Here is a 27,713-nt window from a genome sequence, read left to right on the forward strand (position 1 = left end):
CAATGTGGTATACAAAATATTTAAATTTAATATTAATAATAATAATAATGATATATGAATGCGACTCTATCGAGTGTAAGAAGCAGCATGCGAGGAGGACAGCTAAAGGGTGTTTCTCTTGTGTGTTTTTTTTACCGCATGGGAAGAACAGCTCTGGAACCTCACAGACACCTTAACGGTAACCCATTCTGACCTGAGATCAGATTCTATAAAATGTTCTTCTACATCCTGACAGTCTTCTGAAAAAGCTACGTTTCTATGTCAGTCGTTCTTCGACTTTTCAAAAAATAGCAGACCTACAAGCTCGTAGCGCGCCGCCGGGATCTGCTATTTTTCAATAGCTAAAGCATAGCATAATGCTAACACCAAAAGGGGTTCCCGCACAAAATGGGTTAAATCAACAATACTGATGACTGGCTCACATCCAGGGAGACAAACTGTAGTTCTCCAGCATGATGCAGGGAGACAAACTGTAGTTCTCTATGATGCAGAGAGACAAACTGTAGTTCTCTATGATGTAGGGAGACAAACTGTAGTTCTCTATGATGCAGAGGGAGATAAACTGTAGTTCTCTATGATGCAGAGAGACAAACTGTAGTTCTCTATGATGCAGAGGGAGACAAACTGTAGTTCTCTATGATGCAGAGAGACAAACTGTAGTTCTCTATGATGCAGAGGGAGACAAACTGTAGTTCTCTATGATGCAGAGGGAGACAAACTGTAGTTCTCTATGATGCAGAGGGAGACAAACTGTAGTTCTCTATGATGCAGAGGGAGACAAACTGTAGTTCTCTATGATGCAGAGAGACAAACTGTAGTTCTCTATCATGCAGGGAGACAAACTGTAGTTCTCTATGATGCAGAGAGACAAACTGTAGTTCTCTATGATGCAGGGAGACAAACTGTAGTTCTTTATGATGCAGAGGGAGACAAACTGTAGTTCTCTATGATGCAGAGGGAGACAAACTGTAGTTCTCTATGATGCAGAGGGAGACAAACTGTAGTTCTCTATGATGCAGAGGGAGACAAACTGTAGTTCTCTATGATGCAGGGAGACAAACTGTAGTTCTCCAGCATGATGCAGAGAGAGACAAACTGTAGTTCTCTATGATGCAGAGAGACAAACTGTAGTTCTCCAGCATAACAAAAAACAAGAAGAAGGAGAAAATGTGTCCGAGAAGAAAAAAACGACCATGAATGAAGTCCGTCGTTCCAGAGATCTCCCAAAACACCGGCCATGTTTTCCGAGCAGCAGCAGAATCAGGATCATTATGTTGGACAGAGAACTGTGGAGACGAGAGCAGATTGAGAGAGGTGGATTTAACCCCATTAAGACACAATCTAGAAGCGTCATAAGGACCTCCACCGACACGTACTAAAGACGTCTGTACTCTGTAGACGTCTTAAGGCATCCTCAATGATACGAGATAAAACTATTCACAATTTTATTTTTTATTTTGTTGGCCCGTTCGCCTTTCGGCTGCCGTATGCTAACGCTCTGGGCTCATATTAGCTTGCCTTACATGTTAGCACAGCGCAAAGAATGACTCGTATCTTCCGAATCCAGGGCGCTCTCCGTGGTTTTGAACTGATCGATATACTACGCGCTTCATTTCTGCTCCTCATCCGTCTCTCTCCCGCAAAATATGAACGCTTTTAGGATCATATATCGTATAAATTAAAATGATCGCAATGTAAGCTATAGCAATGTAAAGTCAACTTTTTTTAGTAGATTGTTTCCGGGTCATGGCTTTCAGAGTAAAAGCGCTGAGACAACCCCGGCCACCCAGAGCTCCTATTTTGAAGCACTTCCGGCACTGATTGTGTTAAAACCTGAGACCAGATTCTACAAATGCATTCTAAATCCTGACAGTTTTCTGTGTCAGAGGCTCTCAAACCATTACATGTCAAGGAGCCCCCCCCCCCCCCCCCCCCCCCACAGAAGCAAAGATTTGAGTTAAAAACGTTCGTTCTGAAATAATATATATTCAAAGATGTGTGCCACATTTTCGTGATTTTTCAAAAAATAGCAGATCTACAAGCTCGCTATGAGCTTGTAGAGCTTGTAGCTTGTAGACCTGGAACAATATATTTTCAGATGGAGGTCAGCAGACAATTACATATAATCTTTTGGGGGTCCTTCACATGAAATAGTTTGAGAGCCACTGACACATAATACTGTCAGGATTTAGAAAGACATTAAATATAATTCCTCAGGTCTAAATGGGTTAAAATGAGTGTGGTCCCCCCTTACCACACTCGGAGAACAGAGTCATACTTCCTAGACAAAACATGGGCCATTATTATTTAGAGAGGATGACGTCTTGTGGAGACACAAGAAACGTAACCCTGGGTGTGCCGAACAACTTAAGAACGCTCCTTTATTCTTTTTATTAAACTTCAACAAAGTGTCCTCATAAGAAGACACCGTTCCCCGTGCTAACGTCCCCGCCCACTTCCTTTCTTCCTTCTTTCTTCCACCGTCTATTGTACGACCGACTGTAAGGAGTACACGAGGTACACACCATCTACACTGTCCACTGCCTAAGGAGTACACACCATCTACACTGTCCACTGCCTAAGGAGTACACGAGGTACACACCATCTACATGGAGTTGTATCGCTCAGAGTGCATGCTGGGACATGGAGTTGTATCGATCAGAGTGCATGCTGGGACGTGAAGTTGTATCGCTCAGAGTGCATTCTGGGACATGGAGTTGTATGGCTCAGAGTGCATGCTGGGACATGGAGTTGTATGGCTCAGAGTGCATGCTGGGACATGGAGTTGTATGGCTCAGAGTGCATGCTGGGACATGGAGTTGTATCGATCATAGTGCATGCTGGGACATGGAGTTGTATCGCTCAGAGTGCATGCTGGGACGTGAAGTTGTATCGCTCAGAGTGCATTCTGGGACATGGAGTTGTATGGCTCAGAGTGCATGCTGGGACATGGAGTTGTATGGCTCAGAGTGCATGCTGGGACATGGAGTTGTATCGATCATAGTGCATGCTGGGACATGGAGTTGTATCGCTCAGAGTGCATTCTGGGACATGGAGTTGTATGGCTCAGAGTGCATGCTGGGACATGGAGTTGTATCGCTCAGAGTGCATTCTGGGACATGGAGTTGTATGGCTCAGAGTGCATGCTGGGACATGGAGTTGTATGGCTCAGAGTGCATGCTGGGACATGGAGTTGTATCGATCATAGTGCATGCTGGGACATGGAGTTTTACCTTTGAGAATGTAGTCCGTCAGGAGGCTGGGAACCTTCTCACTGTCGTCCCTCATAGCGCTGAGGACTAGAGGAGGAAGAAACCAGAACGACATTAGATTAGATTAGATTCAATTTATTGTCACTGCACATAGTATACAAATACTTTGACAATGAAATGAATAGTGGCGTCCAACCAGAGTGCAATACAGTAATGCAGTAATGGGAATAAATATACTTGTCGTTGAATGTACAGAATGTACAGTATGCACAGTAATATATAATAAATAGGAAATAAATAGAAAAATAGACAATGAAGTATAAATAGAAATGAGGAGTATGCATGTATATACACACCCACACAAGCCATAAGCCTGTGATGGGCTTATAAAGATAATCACTATAAACCATGAACAATAATGACTAAGGATGTGATAGGCCATGAATAATAATGACTAAGGATGTGATAAACCATGAATAATAATGACTAAGGATGTGATAAACCTTGAATAATAATGACTAAGGATGTGATAAACCATGAATAATAATGACTAAGGATGTGATAATCCATGAATAATAATGACTAAGGATGTGATAACCATGAATAATAATGACTAAGGATGTGATAACCATGAATAATAATGACTAAGGATGTGATAAACCATGAATAATAATGACTAAGGATGTGATAAACCATGAACAATAATGACTAAGGATGTGATAACCATGAATAATAATGACTAAGGATGTGATAACCATGAATAATAATGACTAAGGATGTGATAAACCCATGAATAATAATGACTAAGGATGTGATAAACCATGAATAATAATGACTAAGGATGTGATAAACCTTGAATAATAATGACTAAGGATGTGATAAACCATGAACAATAATGACTAAGGATGTGATAAACCTTGAATAATAATGACTAAGGATGTGATAACCATGAATAATAATGACTAAGGATGTGATAAACCATGAATAATAATGACTAAGGATGTGATAAACCATGAATAATAATGACTAAGGATGTGATAAACCATGAATAATAATGACTAAGGATGTGATAAACCATGAACAATAATGACTAAGGATGTGATAAACCATGAATAATAATGACTAAGGATGAGATAAACCATGAATAATAATGACTAAGGATGTGATAAACCATGAACAATAATGACTAAGGATGTGATAAACCATGAATAATAATGACTAAGGATGAGATAAACCATGAATAATAATGACTAAGGATGTGATAAACCATGAACAATAATGACTAAGGATGTGATAAACCATGAATAATAATGACTAAGGATGTGATAACCCATGAATAATAATGACTAAGGATGTGATAAACCTTGAATAATAATGACTAAGGATGTGATAAACCATGAATAATAATGACTAAGGATGAGATAAACCATGAATAATAATGACTAAGGATGTGATAACCATGAATAATAATGACTAAGGATGTGATAAACCATGAATAATAATGACTAAGGATGTGATAGACCATGAATAATAATGACTAAGGATGTGATAAACCTTGAATAATAATGACTAAGGATGTGATAAACCATGAATAATAATGACTAAGGATGTGATAAACCTTGAATAATAATGACTAAGGATGTGATAAACCTTGAATAATAATGACTAAGGATGTGATAAACCATGAATAATAATGACTAAGGATGTGATAAACCATGAATAATAATGACTAAGGATGTGATAAACCATGAATAATAATGACTAAGGATGTGATAACCCATGAATAATAATGACTAAGGATGTGATAAACCATGAATAATAATGACTAAGGATGTGATAAACCATGAATAATAATGACTAAGGATGTGATAACCCATGAATAATAATGACTAAGGATGTGATAACCATGAATAATAATGACTAAGGATGTGATAAACCTTGAATAATAATGACTAAGGATGTGATAAACCATGAATAATAATGACTAAGGATGTGATAAACCATGAATAATAATGACTAAGGATGTGATAAACCATGAATAATAATGACTAAGGATGTGATAAACCTTGAATAATAATGACTAAGGATGTGATAAACCTTGAATAATATTTACAACATGCAGATACATTCTGTTATCCATCCAAATATTGCCTAAATCAGGCTAATGATAAACAGATGCCATTACCAGCAATACCAACAATGCAGGCACACTTTGGTAGGTCTGTAGACCTCTAGTCAACATTGAATGATCTACTGGATCTCTTCTCCACTAGTCCCCTCCCTGACATTTAGTTCTACTGGATCTCTTCTCCACTAGTCCCTCCCTGACATTTAGTTCTACTGGATCTCTTCTCCACTAGTCCCTCCCTGACATTTAGTTCTACTGGATCTCTTCTCCACTAGTCCCTCCCTGACATTTAGTTCTACTGGATCTCTTCTCCACTAGTCCCCTCCCTGACATTTAGTTCTACTGGATCTCTTCTCCACTAGTCCCTCCCTGACATTTAGTTCTACTGGATCTCTTCTCCACTAGTCCCTCCCTGACATTTAGTTATACTGGATCTCTTCTCCACTAGTCCCTCCCTGACATTTAGTTCTACTGGATCTCTTCTCCACTAGTCCCTCCCTGACATTTAGTTCTACTGGATCTCTTCTCCACTAGTCCCTCCCTGACATTTAGTTCTACTGGATCTCTTCTCCACTAGTCCCTCCCTGACATTTAGTTCTACTGGATCTCTTCTCCACTAGTCCCTCCCTGACATTTAGTTCTACTGGATCTCTTCTCCACTAGTCCCTCCATGACATTTAGTTCTACTGGATCTCTTCTCCACTAGTCCCTCCCTGACATTTAGTTCTACTGGATCTCTTCTCCACTAGTCCCTCCCTGACATTTAGTTCTACTGGATCTCTTCTCCACTAGTCCCTCCCTGACATTTAGTTCTACTGGATCTCTTCTCCACTAGACCCTCCCCCTGACATTTAGTTCTACTGGATCTCTTCTCCACTAGTCCCTCCCTGACATTTAGTTCTACTGGATCTCTTCTCCACTAGTCCCTCCCTGACATTTAGTTCTACTGGATCTCTTCTCCACTAGTCCCCCCCTGACATTTAGTTCTACTGGATCTCTTCTCCACTAGTCCCTCCCTGACATTTAGTACTACTGGATCTCTTCTCCACTAGTCCCTCCCTGACATTTAGTTCTACTGGATCTCTTCTCCACTAGTCCCTCCCTGACATTTAGTTCTACTGGATCTCTTCTCCACTAGTCCCTCCCTGACATTTAGTTCTACTGGATCTCTTCTCCACTAGACCCTCCCTGACATTTAGTTCTACTGGATCTCTTCTTCACTAGTCCCTCCCTGACATTTAGTTCTACTGGATCTCTTCTCCACTAGTCCCTCCCTAACATTTAGTTCTACTGGATCTCTTCTCCACTAGTCCCTCCCTGACATTTAGTTCTACTGGATCTCTTCTCCACTAGTCCCTCCCTGACATTTAGTTCTACTGGATCTCTTCTCCACTAGTCCCTCCCTGACATTTAGTTCTCCTGGATCTCTTCTCCACTAGTCCCTCCCTGACATTTAGTTCTACTGGATCTCTTCTCCACTAGTCCCTCCCTGACATTTAGTTCTACTGGATCTCTTCTCCACTAGTCCCTCCCTGACATTTAGTTCTACTGGATCTCTTCTCCACTAGTCCCTCCCTGACATTTAGTTCTACTGGATCTCTTCTCCACTAGACCCTCCCTGACATTTAGTTCTACTGGATCTCTTCTCCACTAGTCCCTCCCTGACATTTAGTTCTACTGGATCTCTTCTCCACTAGTCCCTCCCTAACATTTAGTTCTACTGGATCTCTTCTCCACTAGTCCCTCCCTGACATTTAGTTCTACTGGATCTCTTCTCCACTAGACCCTCCCCCTGACATTTAGTTCTACTGGATCTCTTCTCCACTAGTCCCTCCCTAACATTTAGTTCTACTGGATCTCTTCTCCACTAGTCCCTCCCTGACATTTAGTTCTACTGGATCTCTTCTCCACTAGTTTCTCCCTGACATTTAGTTCTACTGGATCTCTACTTCACTAGTGCCTCCCTGACATTCAGTTCTACTGGATCTCTTCTTCACTAGTCCCTCCCTGACATTTAGTTCTACTGGATCTCTTCTCCACTAGTCCCTCCCTGACATAACGATATCAAGGCCTGTCAAAACACATTTTAGTCGACTAAATCAACTGTATTTATTTGACTAAAACTGGACTAACACTAGAACATTCCGGGTGTCTGAAACTAAATGGAAATTATTCAAAAGACTAACTGTGGAGTTACACGGTTTCTGTACTGTGGAGTTATAATAATAATAATAATACAGTATCTGGGATTTATATAGCGCTTTTCTTGATGCTCAAAGACGCTTTACAAGGTTTCTGTACTGTGGAGTTAGAAGGTTTCTGTACTGTGGAGTTAGAAGGTTTCTGTACTGTACTTTTGGTGAGGATCTGGAGGTCTTCGACACACGGGGAGCCTGCTTTCTTCTCATAGGGGATGACCGTGGTCAGGTACTGATGGACACACACACACACACACACACACACACACACACAGTATGAGATGATGAGAACGCACCTCTTTCGGACTCCATCTTGGCCCGTAGCCCCTCCCCTAGCCTCGACACCCTTACAGGCGTACGCTAAGACTCAACTTATGTAACTTAGATATCATAATGTAGACATACCGTAGCACTCTATAGTGTAAATGCATAGGTTGATTATGAGACAGATATCCCACTGTTGACCCATTTAGGCCTGACGTCGAAATTAAAAAAAAGAAGGCTCCTAAATTCTGACAGTTTTCTGAAATACCTCATGTTTCTGTATCAGTGGTGCGCAATATTTCAACCCCAACAATGATATGTATTTGGCCACCGACCCCCATCTGAAAATATGTTGTTCCAGGGACCCTCCAGAAGTAAATATTTGAGTAAAAAACGTTCGCTCTGAAAGAATATATATTCAAAGATTTATGCCACATTTTCACGATTAAAACAAATAGCAGACCTACAAGCTTGTAGCGCGCCACTCGGTGGCGTGCTATGAGCTTGTAGATCTGCTATTTTTCAATAGCTAAATTATAACATAATGTTTACAACACCAAATGGGGTTCCTGCACTGTCAAATAGGTCTACATCTATCCTAAGATGTTTCTGCACTGTCAAATAGGTCTACATCTGAAAACAGCTTCTAACCATTATTTGACACTTTTGGTTGTTGAGAAACAGCTCCTAAAACATTATTTGACACTTTTGGCTGTTGAAAAACAGCTTCTAACCATTATTTGACACTTTTGGTTGTTGAGAAACAGCTCCTAAAACATTATTTGACACTTTTGGCTGTTGAAAAACAGCTTCTAACCATTATTTGACACTTTTGGTTGTTGAGAAACAGCTCCTAAAACATTATTTGACACTTTTGGCTGTTGAAAAACAGCTTCTAACCATTATTCGACACTTTTGGTTGTTGAGAAACAGCTCCTAAAACATTATTTGACACTTTTGGCTGTTGAAAAACAGCTTCTAACCATTATTTGACACTTTTGGTTGTTGAGAAACAGCTCCTAAAACATTATTTGACACTTTTGGCTGTTGAAAAACAGCTTCTAACCATTATTTGACACTTTTGGTTGTTCTACATCTATCCTAAGATGTTTCTGCACTGTCAAATAGGTCTACATCTACCCTAAGATGTTTCTGCACTGTCAAATAGGTCTACATCTATCCTAAGATGTTTCTACACTGTCAAATAGGTCTACATCTACCCTAAGATGTTTCTGCACTGTCAAATAGGTCTACATCTATCCTAAGATGTTTCTGCACTGTCAAATAGGTCTACATCTACCCTAAGATGTTTCTGCACTGTCAAATAGGTCTACATCTATCCTAAGATGTTTCTGCACTGTCAAATAGGTCTACATCTATCCTAAGATGTTTCTGCACTGTCAAATAGGTCTACATCTACCCTAAGATGTTTCTGCACTGTCAAATAGGTCTACATCTATCCTAAGATGTTTCTGCTCTGTCAAATAGGTCTACATCTATCCTAAGATGTTTCTGCACTGTCAAATAGGTCTACATCTATCCTAAGATGTTTCTGCACTGTCAAATAGTTCTACATCTATCCTAAGATGTTTCTGCTCTGTCAAATAGGTCTACATCTATCCTAAATGTTTCTGCACTGTCAAATAGGTCCACATCTATCCTAAGATGTTTCTGCACTGTCAAATAGGTCTACATCTATCCTAAGATGTTTCTGCACTGTCAAATAGTTCTACATCTATCCTAAGATGTTTCTGCTCTGTCAAATAGGTCTACATCTATCCTAAGATGTTTCTGCACTGTCAAATAGTTCTACATCTATCCTAAGATGTTTCTGCACTGTCAAATAGGTCCACATCTATCCTAAGATGTTTCTGCACTGTCAAATAGGTCTACATCTATCCTAAGATGTTTCTGCACTGTATGAAGGAAGCATGAGTTCAAGTCCGTTGCTCTCCCCTTGTCCCCCATATATGGGGACTAGGTTGGTCTCCCCTCTCCCATTGTTCCCCATATATGGGGACTAGGTTGGTCTCCCCTTGTCCCCCATATATGGGGACTAGGTTGGTGGAGGGTGTGTAGAGCCCAAGATCACATTAGATGATTGACACAGGGGTGAAAAATGGGTTACAAAATCGTGGGATAAAAAATATATAAAAAATAAAAAAAACAAAAAGCCAGACGTATGAGAACAGAAAGCCAAAAGGTGAAGGCGAAGAAACGGAGACAGAAGGAAGCTCTGAAAGAAAAGAGGGCGGGTCCACCTGTTTGTCCTCTCCGGAGCTGCCGAAGGTCTGACGGAGACCGTTCTGAATGACCTGGGACAGGCCCTCCAAGGAGAGGAGCTAAGGGAGCACGGAAGGGAGCAAGGAAGGAAGGAAGGAAGGAAGGAAGGAAGAGAGGAAGGAAGAGAGGAGATAAGGCAGTGACAATATGCACAGGGTTAAACCAGTATAGGCGGAAATCTATGAAGTTCCCAGTGAGTCTATAATCATCATCCTACTATAATTACTTGCGCAAGCAGAGCGCGCAAGTAATAATTTCGCCCGGTCTCTTCAACGTGACAGCCGTCAACCACTTTTCTGTGTATGCAAATCTGTGCCTGGTTTGCTGGGACCAGATTACACAGATGACCATTTCTATTACGTCATCACTGAGAGCTAGTCATACATATACACACCATGTACTCTGGTCCCAGCTCTCAACGATGACGTAAGAAAAATGGTCATCTGTGTAATCTGGTCCCAGCAAACCAGGCACAGATTTGCATACACAAAAAAATGGTTGACGGCTGTCACTTTTTGGCACCAAGTAACCACAGTATACTGCTAATCAAATTACAACTACATACTCTATATAGTATACAGTATGCTTAGTTACACCTAATGATTATACATTTCAAACGTTCCTTCACAGAGATACTGAGATGTGACAGTTTACAGCGGTCGAAAGTACTTGCACGCTCTGCTTGCGCACTAGTTGGCCATCTAATGCGCCCGTCTCACAACAGGTAAGGGCTAGTAATCTATAAAGCCGATGTACAAGTTCCCAGCGAGTCGCGACTCTGCGAACGCATTGTGATCTTGGGTGCGTGTGCGTGTGTGTGTGTGTGTGTGTGTGTGCGCGCCTCACCGTGCCCGGTACGTGCGTGCTCCTGGGGGCGGGGGCTGTGCGGACCTTCCTCTTCCTCCTCAGCAGCTCACGGTGTTCCTTCTGACGATTCTGGACGTCGATGAGCAGAGAGATGAAAGAGTTCTTCACCTACACACACACACACACACACACACACACACACACACACAGAGCAGAGAGATGAAAGAGTTCTTCACCTACACACGCACACGCACACACACACACAGAGCAGAGAGATGAAAGAGTTCTTCACCTACACACACACACACACACACACACACACACACACACACACACACACACACACACACACAGAGCAGAGAGATGAAAGAGTTCTTCACCTACACACGCACACGCACACACACACACAGAGCAGAGAGATGAAAGAGTTCTTCACCTACACACACACACACACGCACACACACACACACACACACACGCAATCTGATTGGTTGAAACTGCTTCTAGCCGTGGATCAAACCAGCACCATTCACCACCTAATCAAAACAAAGAATTCAGCTGCTCTGTTTTCCCAGAGCGCTAGCAAACATCGGTGGCTAGGCTAGCTAGTTTTGTGGGACATTTGTGGTCGTAGTGACTACATCTGTCATTTAAAAAAAAAGTTTTAAGGGTAACTGTTGTTGATGCTTGCGGAACTCGACTCCGTCTCGTTCCTGATCGCATCACTCGTTCCTGATCGCATCACTGTCGTGGCAATAATCACGTTAAACCACACCCTCTCGTAAGAATGTCTGTAACTTACTTAATTTACAACATGTTGGAAGTTTGAGAGCAAGAGTGTCTGTTTTGTTTGTCTGTTCACACTTGTCATTGTTTAACTGTTTTTTGTTTTTTCATGTTTATCACACTTATGTCTTTTTTATTATACTGTATGTGGAACATTTACATTGCCTGTTATTTTTTTCATTTTTATTTAACTGAATTACTTATTATCATTGTCTAATCTGAAATTGTCATACAAAAATGCCTAATAAAAACAGTATTAAAAAAACAAAACACACCCTCTCGTGTAATAATGCGTGCGTGCGTGCGTGCATGTGTGTGTGTGTGTGCGTGCGTACCTCCTTCTCGTACTCCAGTTCGTCCCGTAGAGCCAGGGCAGTGATCAGCTCCTCACTGTAGCGACGGATAGACAACTCCACCTCCTCCAGAGAAGACGTCAACTCAGTGACGGACAGCTGTCGCAGCCCTGTCAATCAGAAACACAGTCAACTGAGTGATAATGGACAGCTGTCGCAGCCCTGTCAATCAGAAACACAGTCAACTCAGTGATAATGGACAGCTGTCGCAGCCCTGTCAATCAGAAACACAGTCAACTCAGTGATAATGGACAGCTGTCTCAGCCCTGTCAATCAGAAACACAGTCAACTCAGTGATAATGGACAGCTGTCTCAGCCCACATAATCTACAAGCTCATAGAGCTTGTAGATCTGCTATTTCTGAAAAATCGAAGAACGACTGACATAGAAACATAGCTTTTCCAGAAAACTGTCAGGATGTAGAAGACATTTTTAGAATCTGATCTCAGGTCAGAATGGGATATTATTGTGTGAGGGCCCCATGAAGAATCGCTGCTTCCGGGTCAGGTGTAACAGCTAATGGGGATCCTAAATAAACTCACCTAAACATGGGGATCCTAAATAAACTCATCTAAACATGGGGATCCTAAATAAACTCATCTAAACATGGGGATCCTAAATAAACTCACCTAAACATGGGGATCCTAAATAAACTCACCTAAACATGGGGATCCTAAATAAACTCACCTAAACATGGGGATCCTAAATAAACTAATCTAAACATGGGGATCCTAAATAAACTCATCTAAACATGGGGATCCTAAATAAACTCATCTAAACATGGGGATCCTAAATAAACTCATCTAAACATGGGGATCCTAAATAAACTCATCTAAACATGGGGATCCTAAATAAACTAATCTAAACATGGGGATCCTAAATAAACTCACCTAAACATGGGGATCCTAAATAAACTCACCTAAACATGGGGATCCTAAATAAACTCATCTAAACATGGGGATCCTAAATAAACTAATCTAAACATGGGGATCCTAAATAAACTCATCTAAACATGGGGATCCTAAATAAACTCATCTAAACATGGGGATCCTAAATAAACTAATCTAAACATGGGGATCCTAAATAAACTAATCTAAACATGGGGATCCTAAATAAACTCACCTAAACATGGGGATCCTAAATAAACTCATCTAAACATGGGGATCCTAAATAAACTAATCTAAACATGGGGATCCTAAATAAACTAATCTAAACATGGGGATCCTAAATAAACTAATCTAAACATGGGGATCCTAAATAAACTAATCTAAACATGGGGATCCTAAATAAACTCATCTAAACATGGGGATCCTAAATAAACTCATCTAAACATGGGGATCCTAAATAAACTAATCTAAACATGGGGATCCTAAATAAACTAATCTAAACATGGGGATCCTAAATAAACTAATCTAAACATGGGGATCCTAAATAAACTAATCTAAACATGGGGATCCTAAATAAACTCATCTAAACATGGGGATCCTAAATAAACTCATCTAAACATGGGGATCCTAAATAAACTCACCTAAACATGGGGATCCTAAATAAACTCATCTAAACATGGGGATCCTAAATAAACTCATCTAAACATGGGGATCCTAAATAAACTCATCTAAACATGGGGATCCTAAATAAACTCATCTAAACATGGGGATCCTAAATAAACTAATCTAAACATGGGGATCCTAAATAAACTCATCTAAACATGGGGATCCTAAATAAACTCACCTAAACATGGGGATCCTAAATAAACTAATCTAAACATGGGGATCCTAAATAAACTAATCTAAACATGGGGATCCTAAATAAACTCATCTAAACATGGGGATCCTAAATAAACTCATCTAAACATGGGGATCCTAAATAAACTCACCTAAACATGGGGATCCTAAATAAACTCATCTAAACATGGGGATCCTAAATAAACTCATCTAAACATGGGGATCCTAAATAAACTCACCTAAACATGGGGATCCTAAATAAACTCATCTAAACATGGGGATCCTAAATAAACTCATCTAAACATGGGGATCCTAAATAAACTCATCTAAACATGGGGATCCTAAATAAACTCATCTAAACATGGGGATCCTAAATAAACTAATCTAAACATGGGGATCCTAAATAAACTCATCTAAACATGGGGATCCTAAATAAACTCACCTAAACATGGGGATCCTAAATAAACTCATCTAAACATGGGGATCCTAAATAAACTCATCTAAACATGGGGATCCTAAATAAACTCATCTAAACATGGGGATCCTAAATAAACTCATCTAAACATGGGGATCCTAAATAAACTAATCTAAACATGGGGATCCTAAATAAACTCATCTAAACATGGGGATCCTAAATAAACTAATCTAAACATGGGGATCCTAAATAAACTCATCTAAACATGGGGATCCTAAATAAACTAATCTAAACATGGGGATCCTAAATAAACTCATCTAAACATGGGGATCCTAAATAAACTCATCTAAACATGGGGATCCTAAATAAACTAATCTAAACATGGGGATCCTAAATAAACTAATCTAAACATGGGGATCCTAAATAAACTAATCTAAACATAAGGATCCTAAATAAACTCATCTAAACATGGGGATCCTAAATAAACTCCTCTAAACATGGGGATCCTAAATAAACTCATCTAAACATGGGGATCCTAAATAAACTCATCTAAACATGGGGATCCTAAATAAACTCACCTAAACATGGGGATCCTAAATAAACTAATCTAAACATGGGGATCCTAAATAAACTCCTCTAAACATGGGGATCCTAAATAAACTAATCTAAACATGGGGATCCTAAATAAACTCATCTAAACATGGGGGTCCTAAATAAACTCATCTAAACATAAGGATCCTAAATAAACTCATCTAAACATGGGGATCCTAAATAAACTCCTCTAAACATAAGGATCCTAAATAAACTCATCTAAACATGGGGATCCTAAATAAACTCACCTAAACATGGGGATCCTAAATAAACTCATCTAAACATAAGGATCCTAAATAAACTCATCTAAACATGGGGATCCTAAATAAACTAATCTAAACATGGGGATCCTAAATAAACTAATCTAAACATGGGGATCCTAAATAAACTCATCTAAACATGGGGATCCTAAATAAACTAATCTAAACATGGGGATCCTAAATAAACTCATCTAAACATGGGGATCCTAAATAAACTAATCTAAACATGGGGATCCTAAATAAACTCCTCTAAACATGGGGATCCTAAATAAACTAATCTAAACATGGGGATCCTAAATAAACTAATCTAAACATGGGGATCCTAAATAAACTCATCTAAACATGGGGATCCTAAATAAACTCACCTAAACATGGGGATCCTAAATAAACTCATCTAAACATGGGGATCCTAAATAAACTCATCTAAACATGGGGATCCTAAATAAACTAATCTAAACATGGGGATCCTAAATAAACTCATCTAAACATGGGGATCCTAAATAAACTCATCTAAACATGGGGATCCTAAATAAACTCATCTAAACATGGGGATCCTAAATAAACTAATCTAAACATGGGGATCCTAAATAAACTCACCTAAACATGGGGATCCTAAATAAACTCATCTAAACATGGGGATCCTAAATAAACTCATCTAAACATGGGGATCCTAAATAAACTCATCTAAACATGGGGATCCTAAATAAACTCATCTAAACATGGGGATCCTAAATAAACTCACCTAAACATGGGGATCCTAAATAAACTCATCTAAACATGGGGATCCTAAATAAACTCATCTAAACATGGGGATCCTAAATAAACTCATCTAAACATGGGGATCCTAAATAAACTAATCTAAACATGGGGATCCTAAATAAACTAATCTAAACATGGGGATCCTAAATAAACTAATCTAAACATGGGGATCCTAAATAAACTAATCTAAACATGGGGATCCTAAATAAACTCATCTAAACATGGGGATCCTAAATAAACTCATCTAAACATGGGGATCCTAAATAAACTCACCTAAACATGGGGATCCTAAATAAACTCATCTAAACATGGGGATCCTAAATAAACTCATCTAAACATGGGGATCCTAAATAAACTCATCTAAACATGGGGATCCTAAATAAACTCACCTAAACATGGGGATCCTAAATAAACTCATCTAAACATGGGGATCCTAAATAAACTCATCTAAACATGGGGATCCTAAATAAACTAATCTAAACATGGGGATCCTAAATAAACTCATCTAAACATGGGGATCCTAAATAAACTCATCTAAACATGGGGATCCTAAATAAACTCATCTAAACATGGGGATCCTAAATAAACTAATCTAAACATGGGGATCCTAAATAAACTCACCTAAACATGGGGATCCTAAATAAACTCATCTAAACATGGGGATCCTAAATAAACTCATCTAAACATGGGGATCCTAAATAAACTCATCTAAACATGGGGATCCTAAATAAACTCATCTAAACATGGGGATCCTAAATAAACTCACCTAAACATGGGGATCCTAAATAAACTCATCTAAACATGGGGATCCTAAATGAACTCATCTAAACATGGGGATCCTAAATAAACTCATCTAAACATGGGGATCCTAAATAAACTCATCTAAACATGGGGATCCTAAATAAACTCATCTAAACATGGGGATCCTAAATAAACTCACCTAAACATGGGGATCCTAAATAAACTCATCTAAACATGGGGATCCTAAATAAACTCATCTAAACATGGGGATCCTAAATAAACTCATCTAAACATGGGGATCCTAAATAAACTCCTCTAAACATGGGGATCCTAAATAAACTCATCTAAACATGGGGATCCTAAATAAACTCATCTAAACATAAGGATCCTAAATAAACTCCTCTAAACATGGGGATCCTAAATAAACTAATCTAAACATGGGGATCCTAAATAAACTCATCTAAACATGGGGATCCTAAATAAACTCACCTAAACATGGGGATCCTAAATAAACTCATCTAAACATGGGGATCCTAAATAAACTCATCTAAACATGGGGATCCTAAATAAACTAATCTAAACATAAGGATCCTAAATAAACTCATCTAAACATGGGGATCCTAAATAAACTCACCTAAACATGGGGGTCCTAAATAAACTAATCTAAACATAAGGATCCTAAATAAACTAATCTAAACATGGGGATCATAAATAAACTCATCTAAACATGGGGATCCTAAATAAACTCATCTAAACATGGGGATCCTAAATAAACTCACCTAAACATGGGGATCCTAAATAAACTCATCTAAACATGGGGATCCTAAATAAACTCATCTAAACATGGGGATCCTAAATAAACTAATCTAAACATGGGGATCCTAAATAAACTCATCTAAACATGGGGATCCTAAATAAACTCATCTAAACATGGGGATCCTAAATAAACTCATCTAAACATGGGGATCCTAAATAAACTAATCTAAACATGGGGATCCTAAATAAACTCACCTAAACATGGGGATCCTAAATAAACTCATCTAAACATGGGGATCCTAAATAAACTCATCTAAACATGGGGATCCTAAATAAACTCATCTAAACATGGGGATCCTAAATAAACTCATCTAAACATGGGGATCCTAAATAAACTCACCTAAACATGGGGATCCTAAATAAACTCATCTAAACATGGGGATCCTAAATGAACTCATCTAAACATGGGGATCCTAAATAAACTCATCTAAACATGGGGATCCTAAATAAACTCATCTAAACATGGGGATCCTAAATAAACTCATCTAAACATGGGGATCCTAAATAAACTCACCTAAACATGGGGATCCTAAATAAACTCATCTAAACATGGGGATCCTAAATAAACTCATCTAAACATGGGGATCCTAAATAAACTCATCTAAACATGGGGATCCTAAATAAACTCCTCTAAACATGGGGATCCTAAATAAACTCATCTAAACATGGGGATCCTAAATAAACTCATCTAAACATAAGGATCCTAAATAAACTCCTCTAAACATGGGGATCCTAAATAAACTAATCTAAACATGGGGATCCTAAATAAACTCATCTAAACATGGGGATCCTAAATAAACTCACCTAAACATGGGGATCCTAAATAAACTCATCTAAACATGGGGATCCTAAATAAACTCATCTAAACATGGGGATCCTAAATAAACTAATCTAAACATAAGGATCCTAAATAAACTCATCTAAACATGGGGATCCTAAATAAACTCACCTAAACATGGGGGTCCTAAATAAACTAATCTAAACATAAGGATCCTAAATAAACTAATCTAAACATGGGGATCATAAATAAACTCATCTAAACATGGGGATCCTAAATAAACTCATCTAAACATGGGGATCCTAAATAAACTCATCTAAACATGGGGATCCTAAATAAACTCATCTAAACATGGGGATCCTAAATAAACTCATCTAAACATGGGGATCCTAAATAAACTCACCTAAACATGGGGATCCTAAATAAACTCATCTAAACATGGGGATCCTAAATAAACTAATCTAAACATAAGGATCCTAAATAAACTCATCTAAACATGGGGATCCTAAATAAACTAATCTAAACATAAGGATCCTAAATAAACTCCTCTAAACATGGGGATCCTAAATAAACTCATCTAAACATGGGGATCCTAAATAAACTAATCTAAACATGGGGATCCTAAATAAACTCATCTAAACATGGGGATCCTAAATAAACTCATCTAAACATGGGGATCCTAAATAAACTAATCTAAACATGGGGATCCTAAATAAACTCATCTAAACATGGGGATCCTAAATAAACTCATCTAAACATGGGGATCCTAAATAAACTAATCTAAACATGGGGATCCTAAATAAACTCCTCTAAACATGGGGATCCTAAATAAACTAATCTAAACATGGGGATCCTAAATAAACTAATCTAAACATGGGGATCCTAAATAAACTCATCTAAACATGGGGATCCTAAATAAACTCACCTAAACATGGGGATCCTAAATAAACTCATCTAAACATGGGGATCCTAAATAAACTCATCTAAACATGGGGATCCTAAATAAACTAATCTAAACATGGGGATCCTAAATAAACTCATCTAAACATGGGGATCCTAAATAAACTCATCTAAACATGGGGATCCTAAATAAACTCATCTAAACATGGGGATCCTAAATAAACTAATCTAAACATGGGGATCCTAAATAAACTCACCTAAACATGGGGATCCTAAATAAACTCATCTAAACATGGGGATCCTAAATAAACTCATCTAAACATGGGGATCCTAAATAAACTCATCTAAACATGGGGATCCTAAATAAACTCATCTAAACATGGGGATCCTAAATAAACTCACCTAAACATGGGGATCCTAAATAAACTCATCTAAACATGGGGATCCTAAATAAACTCATCTAAACATGGGGATCCTAAATAAACTCATCTAAACATGGGGATCCTAAATAAACTAATCTAAACATGGGGATCCTAAATAAACTAATCTAAACATGGGGATCCTAAATAAACTAATCTAAACATGGGGATCCTAAATAAACTAATCTAAACATGGGGATCCTAAATAAACTCATCTAAACATGGGGATCCTAAATAAACTCATCTAAACATGGGGATCCTAAATAAACTCACCTAAACATGGGGATCCTAAATAAACTCATCTAAACATGGGGATCCTAAATAAACTCATCTAAACATGGGGATCCTAAATAAACTCATCTAAACATGGGGATCCTAAATAAACTCACCTAAACATGGGGATCCTAAATAAACTCATCTAAACATGGGGATCCTAAATAAACTCATCTAAACATGGGGATCCTAAATAAACTAATCTAAACATGGGGATCCTAAATAAACTCATCTAAACATGGGGATCCTAAATAAACTCATCTAAACATGGGGATCCTAAATAAACTCATCTAAACATGGGGATCCTAAATAAACTAATCTAAACATGGGGATCCTAAATAAACTCACCTAAACATGGGGATCCTAAATAAACTCATCTAAACATGGGGATCCTAAATAAACTCATCTAAACATGGGGATCCTAAATAAACTCATCTAAACATGGGGATCCTAAATAAACTCATCTAAACATGGGGATCCTAAATAAACTCACCTAAACATGGGGATCCTAAATAAACTCATCTAAACATGGGGATCCTAAATGAACTCATCTAAACATGGGGATCCTAAATAAACTCATCTAAACATGGGGATCCTAAATAAACTCATCTAAACATGGGGATCCTAAATAAACTCATCTAAACATGGGGATCCTAAATAAACTCACCTAAACATGGGGATCCTAAATAAACTCATCTAAACATGGGGATCCTAAATAAACTCATCTAAACATGGGGATCCTAAATAAACTCATCTAAACATGGGGATCCTAAATAAACTCCTCTAAACATGGGGATCCTAAATAAACTCATCTAAACATGGGGATCCTAAATAAACTCATCTAAACATAAGGATCCTAAATAAACTCCTCTAAACATGGGGATCCTAAATAAACTAATCTAAACATGGGGATCCTAAATAAACTCATCTAAACATGGGGATCCTAAATAAACTCACCTAAACATGGGGATCCTAAATAAACTCATCTAAACATGGGGATCCTAAATAAACTCATCTAAACATGGGGATCCTAAATAAACTAATCTAAACATAAGGATCCTAAATAAACTCATCTAAACATGGGGATCCTAAATAAACTCACCTAAACATGGGGGTCCTAAATAAACTAATCTAAACATAAGGATCCTAAATAAACTAATCTAAACATGGGGATCATAAATAAACTCATCTAAACATGGGGATCCTAAATAAACTCATCTAAACATGGGGATCCTAAATAAACTCACCTAAACATGGGGATCCTAAATAAACTCATCTAAACATGGGGATCCTAAATAAACTCATCTAAACATGGGGATCCTAAATAAACTAATCTAAACATGGGGATCCTAAATAAACTCATCTAAACATGGGGATCCTAAATAAACTCATCTAAACATGGGGATCCTAAATAAACTCATCTAAACATGGGGATCCTAAATAAACTAATCTAAACATGGGGATCCTAAATAAACTCACCTAAACATGGGGATCCTAAATAAACTCATCTAAACATGGGGATCCTAAATAAACTCATCTAAACATGGGGATCCTAAATAAACTCATCTAAACATGGGGATCCTAAATAAACTCATCTAAACATGGGGATCCTAAATAAACTCACCTAAACATGGGGATCCTAAATAAACTCATCTAAACATGGGGATCCTAAATGAACTCATCTAAACATGGGGATCCTAAATAAACTCATCTAAACATGGGGATCCTAAATAAACTCATCTAAACATGGGGATCCTAAATAAACTCATCTAAACATGGGGATCCTAAATAAACTCACCTAAACATGGGGATCCTAAATAAACTCATCTAAACATGGGGATCCTAAATAAACTCATCTAAACATGGGGATCCTAAATAAACTCATCTAAACATGGGGATCCTAAATAAACTCCTCTAAACATGGGGATCCTAAATAAACTCATCTAAACATGGGGATCCTAAATAAACTCATCTAAACATAAGGATCCTAAATAAACTCCTCTAAACATGGGGATCCTAAATAAACTAATCTAAACATGGGGATCCTAAATAAACTCATCTAAACATGGGGATCCTAAATAAACTCACCTAAACATGGGGATCCTAAATAAACTCATCTAAACATGGGGATCCTAAATAAACTCATCTAAACATGGGGATCCTAAATAAACTAATCTAAACATAAGGATCCTAAATAAACTCATCTAAACATGGGGATCCTAAATAAACTCACCTAAACATGGGGGTCCTAAATAAACTAATCTAAACATAAGGATCCTAAATAAACTAATCTAAACATGGGGATCATAAATAAACTCATCTAAACATGGGGATCCTAAATAAACTCATCTAAACATGGGGATCCTAAATAAACTCATCTAAACATGGGGATCCTAAATAAACTCATCTAAACATGGGGATCCTAAATAAACTCATCTAAACATGGGGATCCTAAATAAACTCACCTAAACATGGGGATCCTAAATAAACTCATCTAAACATGGGGATCCTAAATAAACTAATCTAAACATAAGGATCCTAAATAAACTCATCTAAACATGGGGATCCTAAATAAACTAATCTAAACATAAGGATCCTAAATAAACTCCTCTAAACATGGGGATCCTAAATAAACTCATCTAAACATGGGGATCCTAAATAAACTAATCTAAACATGGGGATCCTAAATAAACTCATCTAAACATGGGGATCCTAAATAAACTCATCTAAACATGGGGATCCTAAATAAACTAATCTAAACATGGGGATCCTAAATAAACTCATCTAAACATGGGGATCCTAAATAAACTCATCTAAACATGGGGATCCTAAATAAACTCATCTAAACATGGGGATCCTAAATAAACTAATCTAAACATGGGGATCCTAAATAAACTCATCTAAACATGGGGATCCTAAATAAACTCATCTAAACATGGGGATCCTAAATAAACTCACCTAAACATGGGGATCCTAAATAAACTCATCTAAACATGGGGATCCTAAATAAACTCATCTAAACATGGGGATCCTAAATAAACTCATCTAAACATGGGGATCCTAAATAAACTCCTCTAAACATGGGGATCCTAAATAAACTCATCTAAACATGGGGATCCTAAATAAACTCATCTAAACATAAGGATCCTAAATAAACTCCTCTAAACATGGGGATCCTAAATAAACTAATCTAAACATGGGGATCCTAAATAAACTCATCTAAACATGGGGATCCTAAATAAACTCACCTAAACATGGGGATCCTAAATAAACTCATCTAAACATGGGGATCCTAAATAAACTCATCTAAACATGGGGATCCTAAATAAACTAATCTAAACATAAGGATCCTAAATAAACTCATCTAAACATGGGGATCCTAAATAAACTCACCTAAACATGGGGGTCCTAAATAAACTAATCTAAACATAAGGATCCTAAATAAACTAATCTAAACATGGGGATCATAAATAAACTCATCTAAACATGGGGATCCTAAATAAACTCATCTAAACATGGGGATCCTAAATAAACTCATCTAAACATGGGGATCCTAAATAAACTCATCTAAACATGGGGATCCTAAATAAACTCATCTAAACATGGGGATCCTAAATAAACTCACCTAAACATGGGGATCCTAAATAAACTCATCTAAACATGGGGATCCTAAATAAACTAATCTAAACATAAGGATCCTAAATAAACTCATCTAAACATGGGGATCCTAAATAAACTAATCTAAACATAAGGATCCTAAATAAACTCCTCTAAACATGGGGATCCTAAATAAACTCATCTAAACATGGGGATCCTAAATAAACTAATCTAAACATGGGGATCCTAAATAAACTCATCTAAACATGGGGATCCTAAATAAACTCATCTAAACATGGGGATCCTAAATAAACTAATCTAAACATGGGGATCCTAAATAAACTCATCTAAACATGGGGATCCTAAATAAACTCATCTAAACATGGGGATCCTAAATAAACTCATCTAAACATGGGGATCCTAAATAAACTAATGTAAACATGGGGATCCTAAATAAACTCCTCTAAACATGGGGATCCTAAATAAACTCATCTAAACATGGGGATCCTAAATAAACTCATCTAAACATGGGGATCCTAAATAAACTCACCTAAACATGGGGATCCTAAATAAACTCATCTAAACATGGGGATCCTAAATAAACTCATCTAAACATGGGGATCCTAAATAAACTAATCTAAACATGGGGATCCTAAATAAACTAATCTAAACATGGGGATCCTAAATAAACTCATCTAAACATGGGGTTCCTAAATAAACTCATCTAAACATGGGGATCCTAAATAAACTCATCTAAACATGGGGATCCTAAATAAACTCACCTAAACATGGGGATCCTAAATAAACTCACCTAAACATGGGGATCCTAAATAAACTAATCTAAACATGGGGATCCTAAATAAACTCCTCTAAACATGGGGATCCTAAATAAACTCATCTAAACATGGGGATCCTAAATAAACTCATCTAAACATGGGGATCCTAAATAAACTCACCTAAACATGGGGATCCTAAATAAACTCATCTAAACATGGGGATCCTAAATAAACTCATCTAAACATGGGGATCCTAAATAAACTAATCTAAACATGGGGATCCTAAATAAACTAATCTAAACATGGGGATCCTAAATAAACTCATCTAAACATGGGGTTCCTAAATAAACTCATCTAAACATGGGGATCCTAAATAAACTCATCTAAACATGGGGATCCTAAATAAACTCACCTAAACATGGGGATCCTAAATAAACTCACCTAAACATGGGGATCCTAAATAAACTAATCTAAACATGGGGATCCTAAATAAACTCCTCTAAACATGGGGATCCTAAATAAACTCATCTAAACATGGGGATCCTAAATAAACTCATCTAAACATGGGGATCCTAAATAAACTCACCTAAACATGGGGATCCTAAATAAACTCATCTAAACATGGGGATCCTAAATAAACTCATCTAAACATGGGGATCCTAAATAAACTAATCTAAACATGGGGATCCTAAATAAACTAATCTAAACATGGGGATCCTAAATAAACTCATCTAAACATGGGGTTCCTAAATAAACTCATCTAAACATGGGGATCCTAAATAAACTCATCTAAACATGGGGATCCTAAATAAACTCACCTAAACATGGGGATCCTAAATAAACTCACCTAAACATGGGGATCCTAAATAAACTCATCTAAACATGGGGATCCTAAATAAACTCACCTAAACATGGGGATCCTAAATAAACTCACCTAAACATGGGGATCCTAAATAAACTCATCTAAACATGGGGATCCTAAATAAACTCACCTAAACATGGGGATCCTAAATAAACTCACCTAAACATGGGGATCATAAATAAACTAATCTAAACATGGGGATCCTAAATAAACTAATCTAAACATGGGGATCCTAAATAAACTCATCTAAACATGGGGATCCTAAATAAACTCATCTAAACATGGGGATCCTAAATAAACTCATCTAAACATGGGGATCCTAAATAAACTCCTCTAAACATGGGGATCATAAATAAACTCATCTAAACATGGGGATCCTAAATAAACTCATCTAAACATGGGGATCCTAAATAAACTAATCTAAACATGGGGATCCTAAATAAACTCATCTAAACATGGGGATCCTAAATAAACTCCTCTAAACATGGGGATCCTAAATAAACTCATCTAAACATGGGGATCCTAAATAAACTCATCTAAACATGGGGATCCTAAATAAACTAATCTAAACATGGGGATCCTAAATAAACTCACCTAAACATGGGGATCCTAAATAAACTCACCTAAACATGGGGATCCTAAATAAACTCATCTAAACATGGGGATCCTAAATAAACTCATCTAAACATGGGGATCCTAAATAAACTAATCTAAACATGTGTAAACAGAAAATTATACAGGAATTAACCAATTAAAAAATAAATAAGAATATGAACGTTTTCAGTCAGGTTTTAGGTGGCGGTTTTAGAATAACTGTTGAGCATCCAAGATAGAGATCTGTGTGTGTGTGTGTGTGTGTGTGTGTGTGTGAAAATGCACGTGCACGCACTTGCGTAAGCGTACGTATGCGCGCGCATGTGCACAGTATGTGTGTGTGTGTGCATGACTTGCTATATCACACTTGTTAAATGTTAAGCCATGAATGTAGGTTAACTGTTGGCAAATCCTCTGTGGCCTTATGGCTACTGTGTGTGTGTGTGTGTGTGTGTGTGTGTGTGTGTGCGCGTGCGCGTGCATGTGCATGTGCGTGTCAACTGTATTAAAGTGAGATATGCATCAGGGGTTATGTAACAGTTGTGAGCGTGCAGTAATTGCTCTGAACTGCCAAACATTGCATAAGAGCTTCCAGGGCCCTGGAAATGATTCTCTGTTCATTTTCCCCATAGACATTTCAAAAAGTATTTATTTAAAGACCTTTTAAGCGTGTCGTACGAAGACAACTCTTGTCGTGACAAATCATGACAACAAACAAACAAAAAAAATTGGGGCCGAACAAATAATTAGAAAGAAGAAAACTTTAGAAGAAAGACTTAGATATAATTTGATAGCATTTGATACAGACTTATAGCATGTTATGTAGACAGCATAAGTGCATTGTATGTGCTATTGTCATAGCACGTCATAGTACATATGTATAGCATAGTAGTATAGATGTATAGCTTATATGTATAGTTTCATTATAGATATTCCACTGTTACTTTCTTAGCTTACGCATGTTTCATGATAAATGTTTTTATGTGATGTATACCCATGCTTTTTTGTTCTTGCTTAATGTAAGTCGCTCTGGATTAAGAGCGTCTGCTAAATGCCTAAATTGTAAATTGTAATTGTAAATTGTAAGAAAAGAACGGCAGGTTACGACACTTTTTTGTGTTGTTTTTCTTCTTTGTAATTGTTTGTTTGGTCCAAAATGTTGTGTTTTGTTGTCATGATTTGTCACGCCTCGAGTCGCGGCGTAACCGTCTTTAAATAAATACCTTTTGAAATGTCTATGGGGGAAAAATGCATTGGGGATCATTTCCTGGGCCTAGCGTCGTCATGAAAGGAGGCGGGACTGCGACACTCTATATAGTCTGGAACTACGCCTCCCGAAATCACTGCCTGCCTGTTCCCTGTTCCCTGTTCCCTTTGTGTGTTGTGTGAGGACGGCGGATGGACATTTGCATCTTTGCTAAATCCAGTGTATTTACATTGCATTTGCTTGTAATGTCCATGAATACAGAAATCTGATGCTGAGGCATTCAAAGCAACCCCAGCTATGTCTGATCGAACCCTACAAACCCTCCCGCGCGCTCAGATCAGCCGACGCAGGGAAGCTGGAAGTACCTTCACTAAAAACGCCGGGACAACAACGCTCCACACGTCCCAGACTCTGCTCCCTTCTGGCTCCAAAACTATGGAATGAACTTCCCATTGCAGTCAGAACTACAGACTCACTCCCAATCTAAACTATGGAATGAACTTCCCATTGCAGTCAGAACTACAGACTCACTCCCAATCTTGTAATTGTTTGTTTGGTCCAAAATGTTGTGTTTTGTTGTCATGATTTGTCACGCCTCGAGTTGGCTTTGTCCGCGGCGTAACCGTCTTTAAATAAATACCTTTTGAAATGTCTATGGGGGAAAAATGCATTGGGGATTATTTCCTGGGCCTGGCGTCGTCATGAAAGGAGGCGGGACTGCGACACTCTATATAGTCTGGAACTACGCCTCCCGAAATCACTGCCTGCCTGTTCCCTGTTCCCTGTTCCCTTTGTGTGTTGTGTGAGGACGGCGGATGGACATTTGCATCTTTGCTAAATCCAGTGTATTTACATTGCATTTGCTTGTAATGTCCATGAATACAGAAATCTGATGCTGAGGCATTCAAAGCAACCCCAGCTATGTCTGATCGAACCCTACAAACCCTCCCGCGCGCTCAGATCAGCCGAC

General features: G+C 38.0%; 1 protein-coding gene across 2 annotated transcripts in view; it reads right to left on the bottom strand.

Annotated features, from left to right (window-relative positions):
- Positions 1 to 813: 813 nt before the first annotated feature.
- The window catches only part of fez2b (fasciculation and elongation protein zeta 2b), a 37,547-nt gene continuing 10,647 nt past the window's right edge, over positions 814 to 27,713 (bottom strand). The window contains exons 5-10 of one of the 2 annotated variants that reach the window (XM_080791633.1): positions 12,014 to 12,141; positions 10,932 to 11,060; positions 10,064 to 10,144; positions 7,695 to 7,770; positions 3,234 to 3,299; positions 814 to 1,286 (exon numbers count right to left, since the gene is read on the bottom strand). In XM_080791633.1, the coding sequence (XP_080647759.1) occupies positions 1,270 to 1,286; positions 3,234 to 3,299; positions 7,695 to 7,770; positions 10,064 to 10,144; positions 10,932 to 11,060; positions 12,014 to 12,141 (497 nt within the window). In that variant the 3' untranslated portion in view covers positions 814 to 1,269. The remainder of the gene's footprint in view (positions 1,287 to 3,233; positions 3,300 to 7,694; positions 7,771 to 10,063; positions 10,145 to 10,931; positions 11,061 to 12,013; positions 12,142 to 27,713) is intronic. The other variant, XM_080791634.1, reaches the window with a different exon arrangement.

The sequence above is a fragment of the Protomyctophum bolini genome, assembly GCF_963924005.1.
Source record: "Protomyctophum bolini genome assembly, chromosome: 19".
Lineage (NCBI taxonomy): Eukaryota > Metazoa > Chordata > Actinopteri > Myctophiformes > Myctophidae > Protomyctophum > Protomyctophum bolini.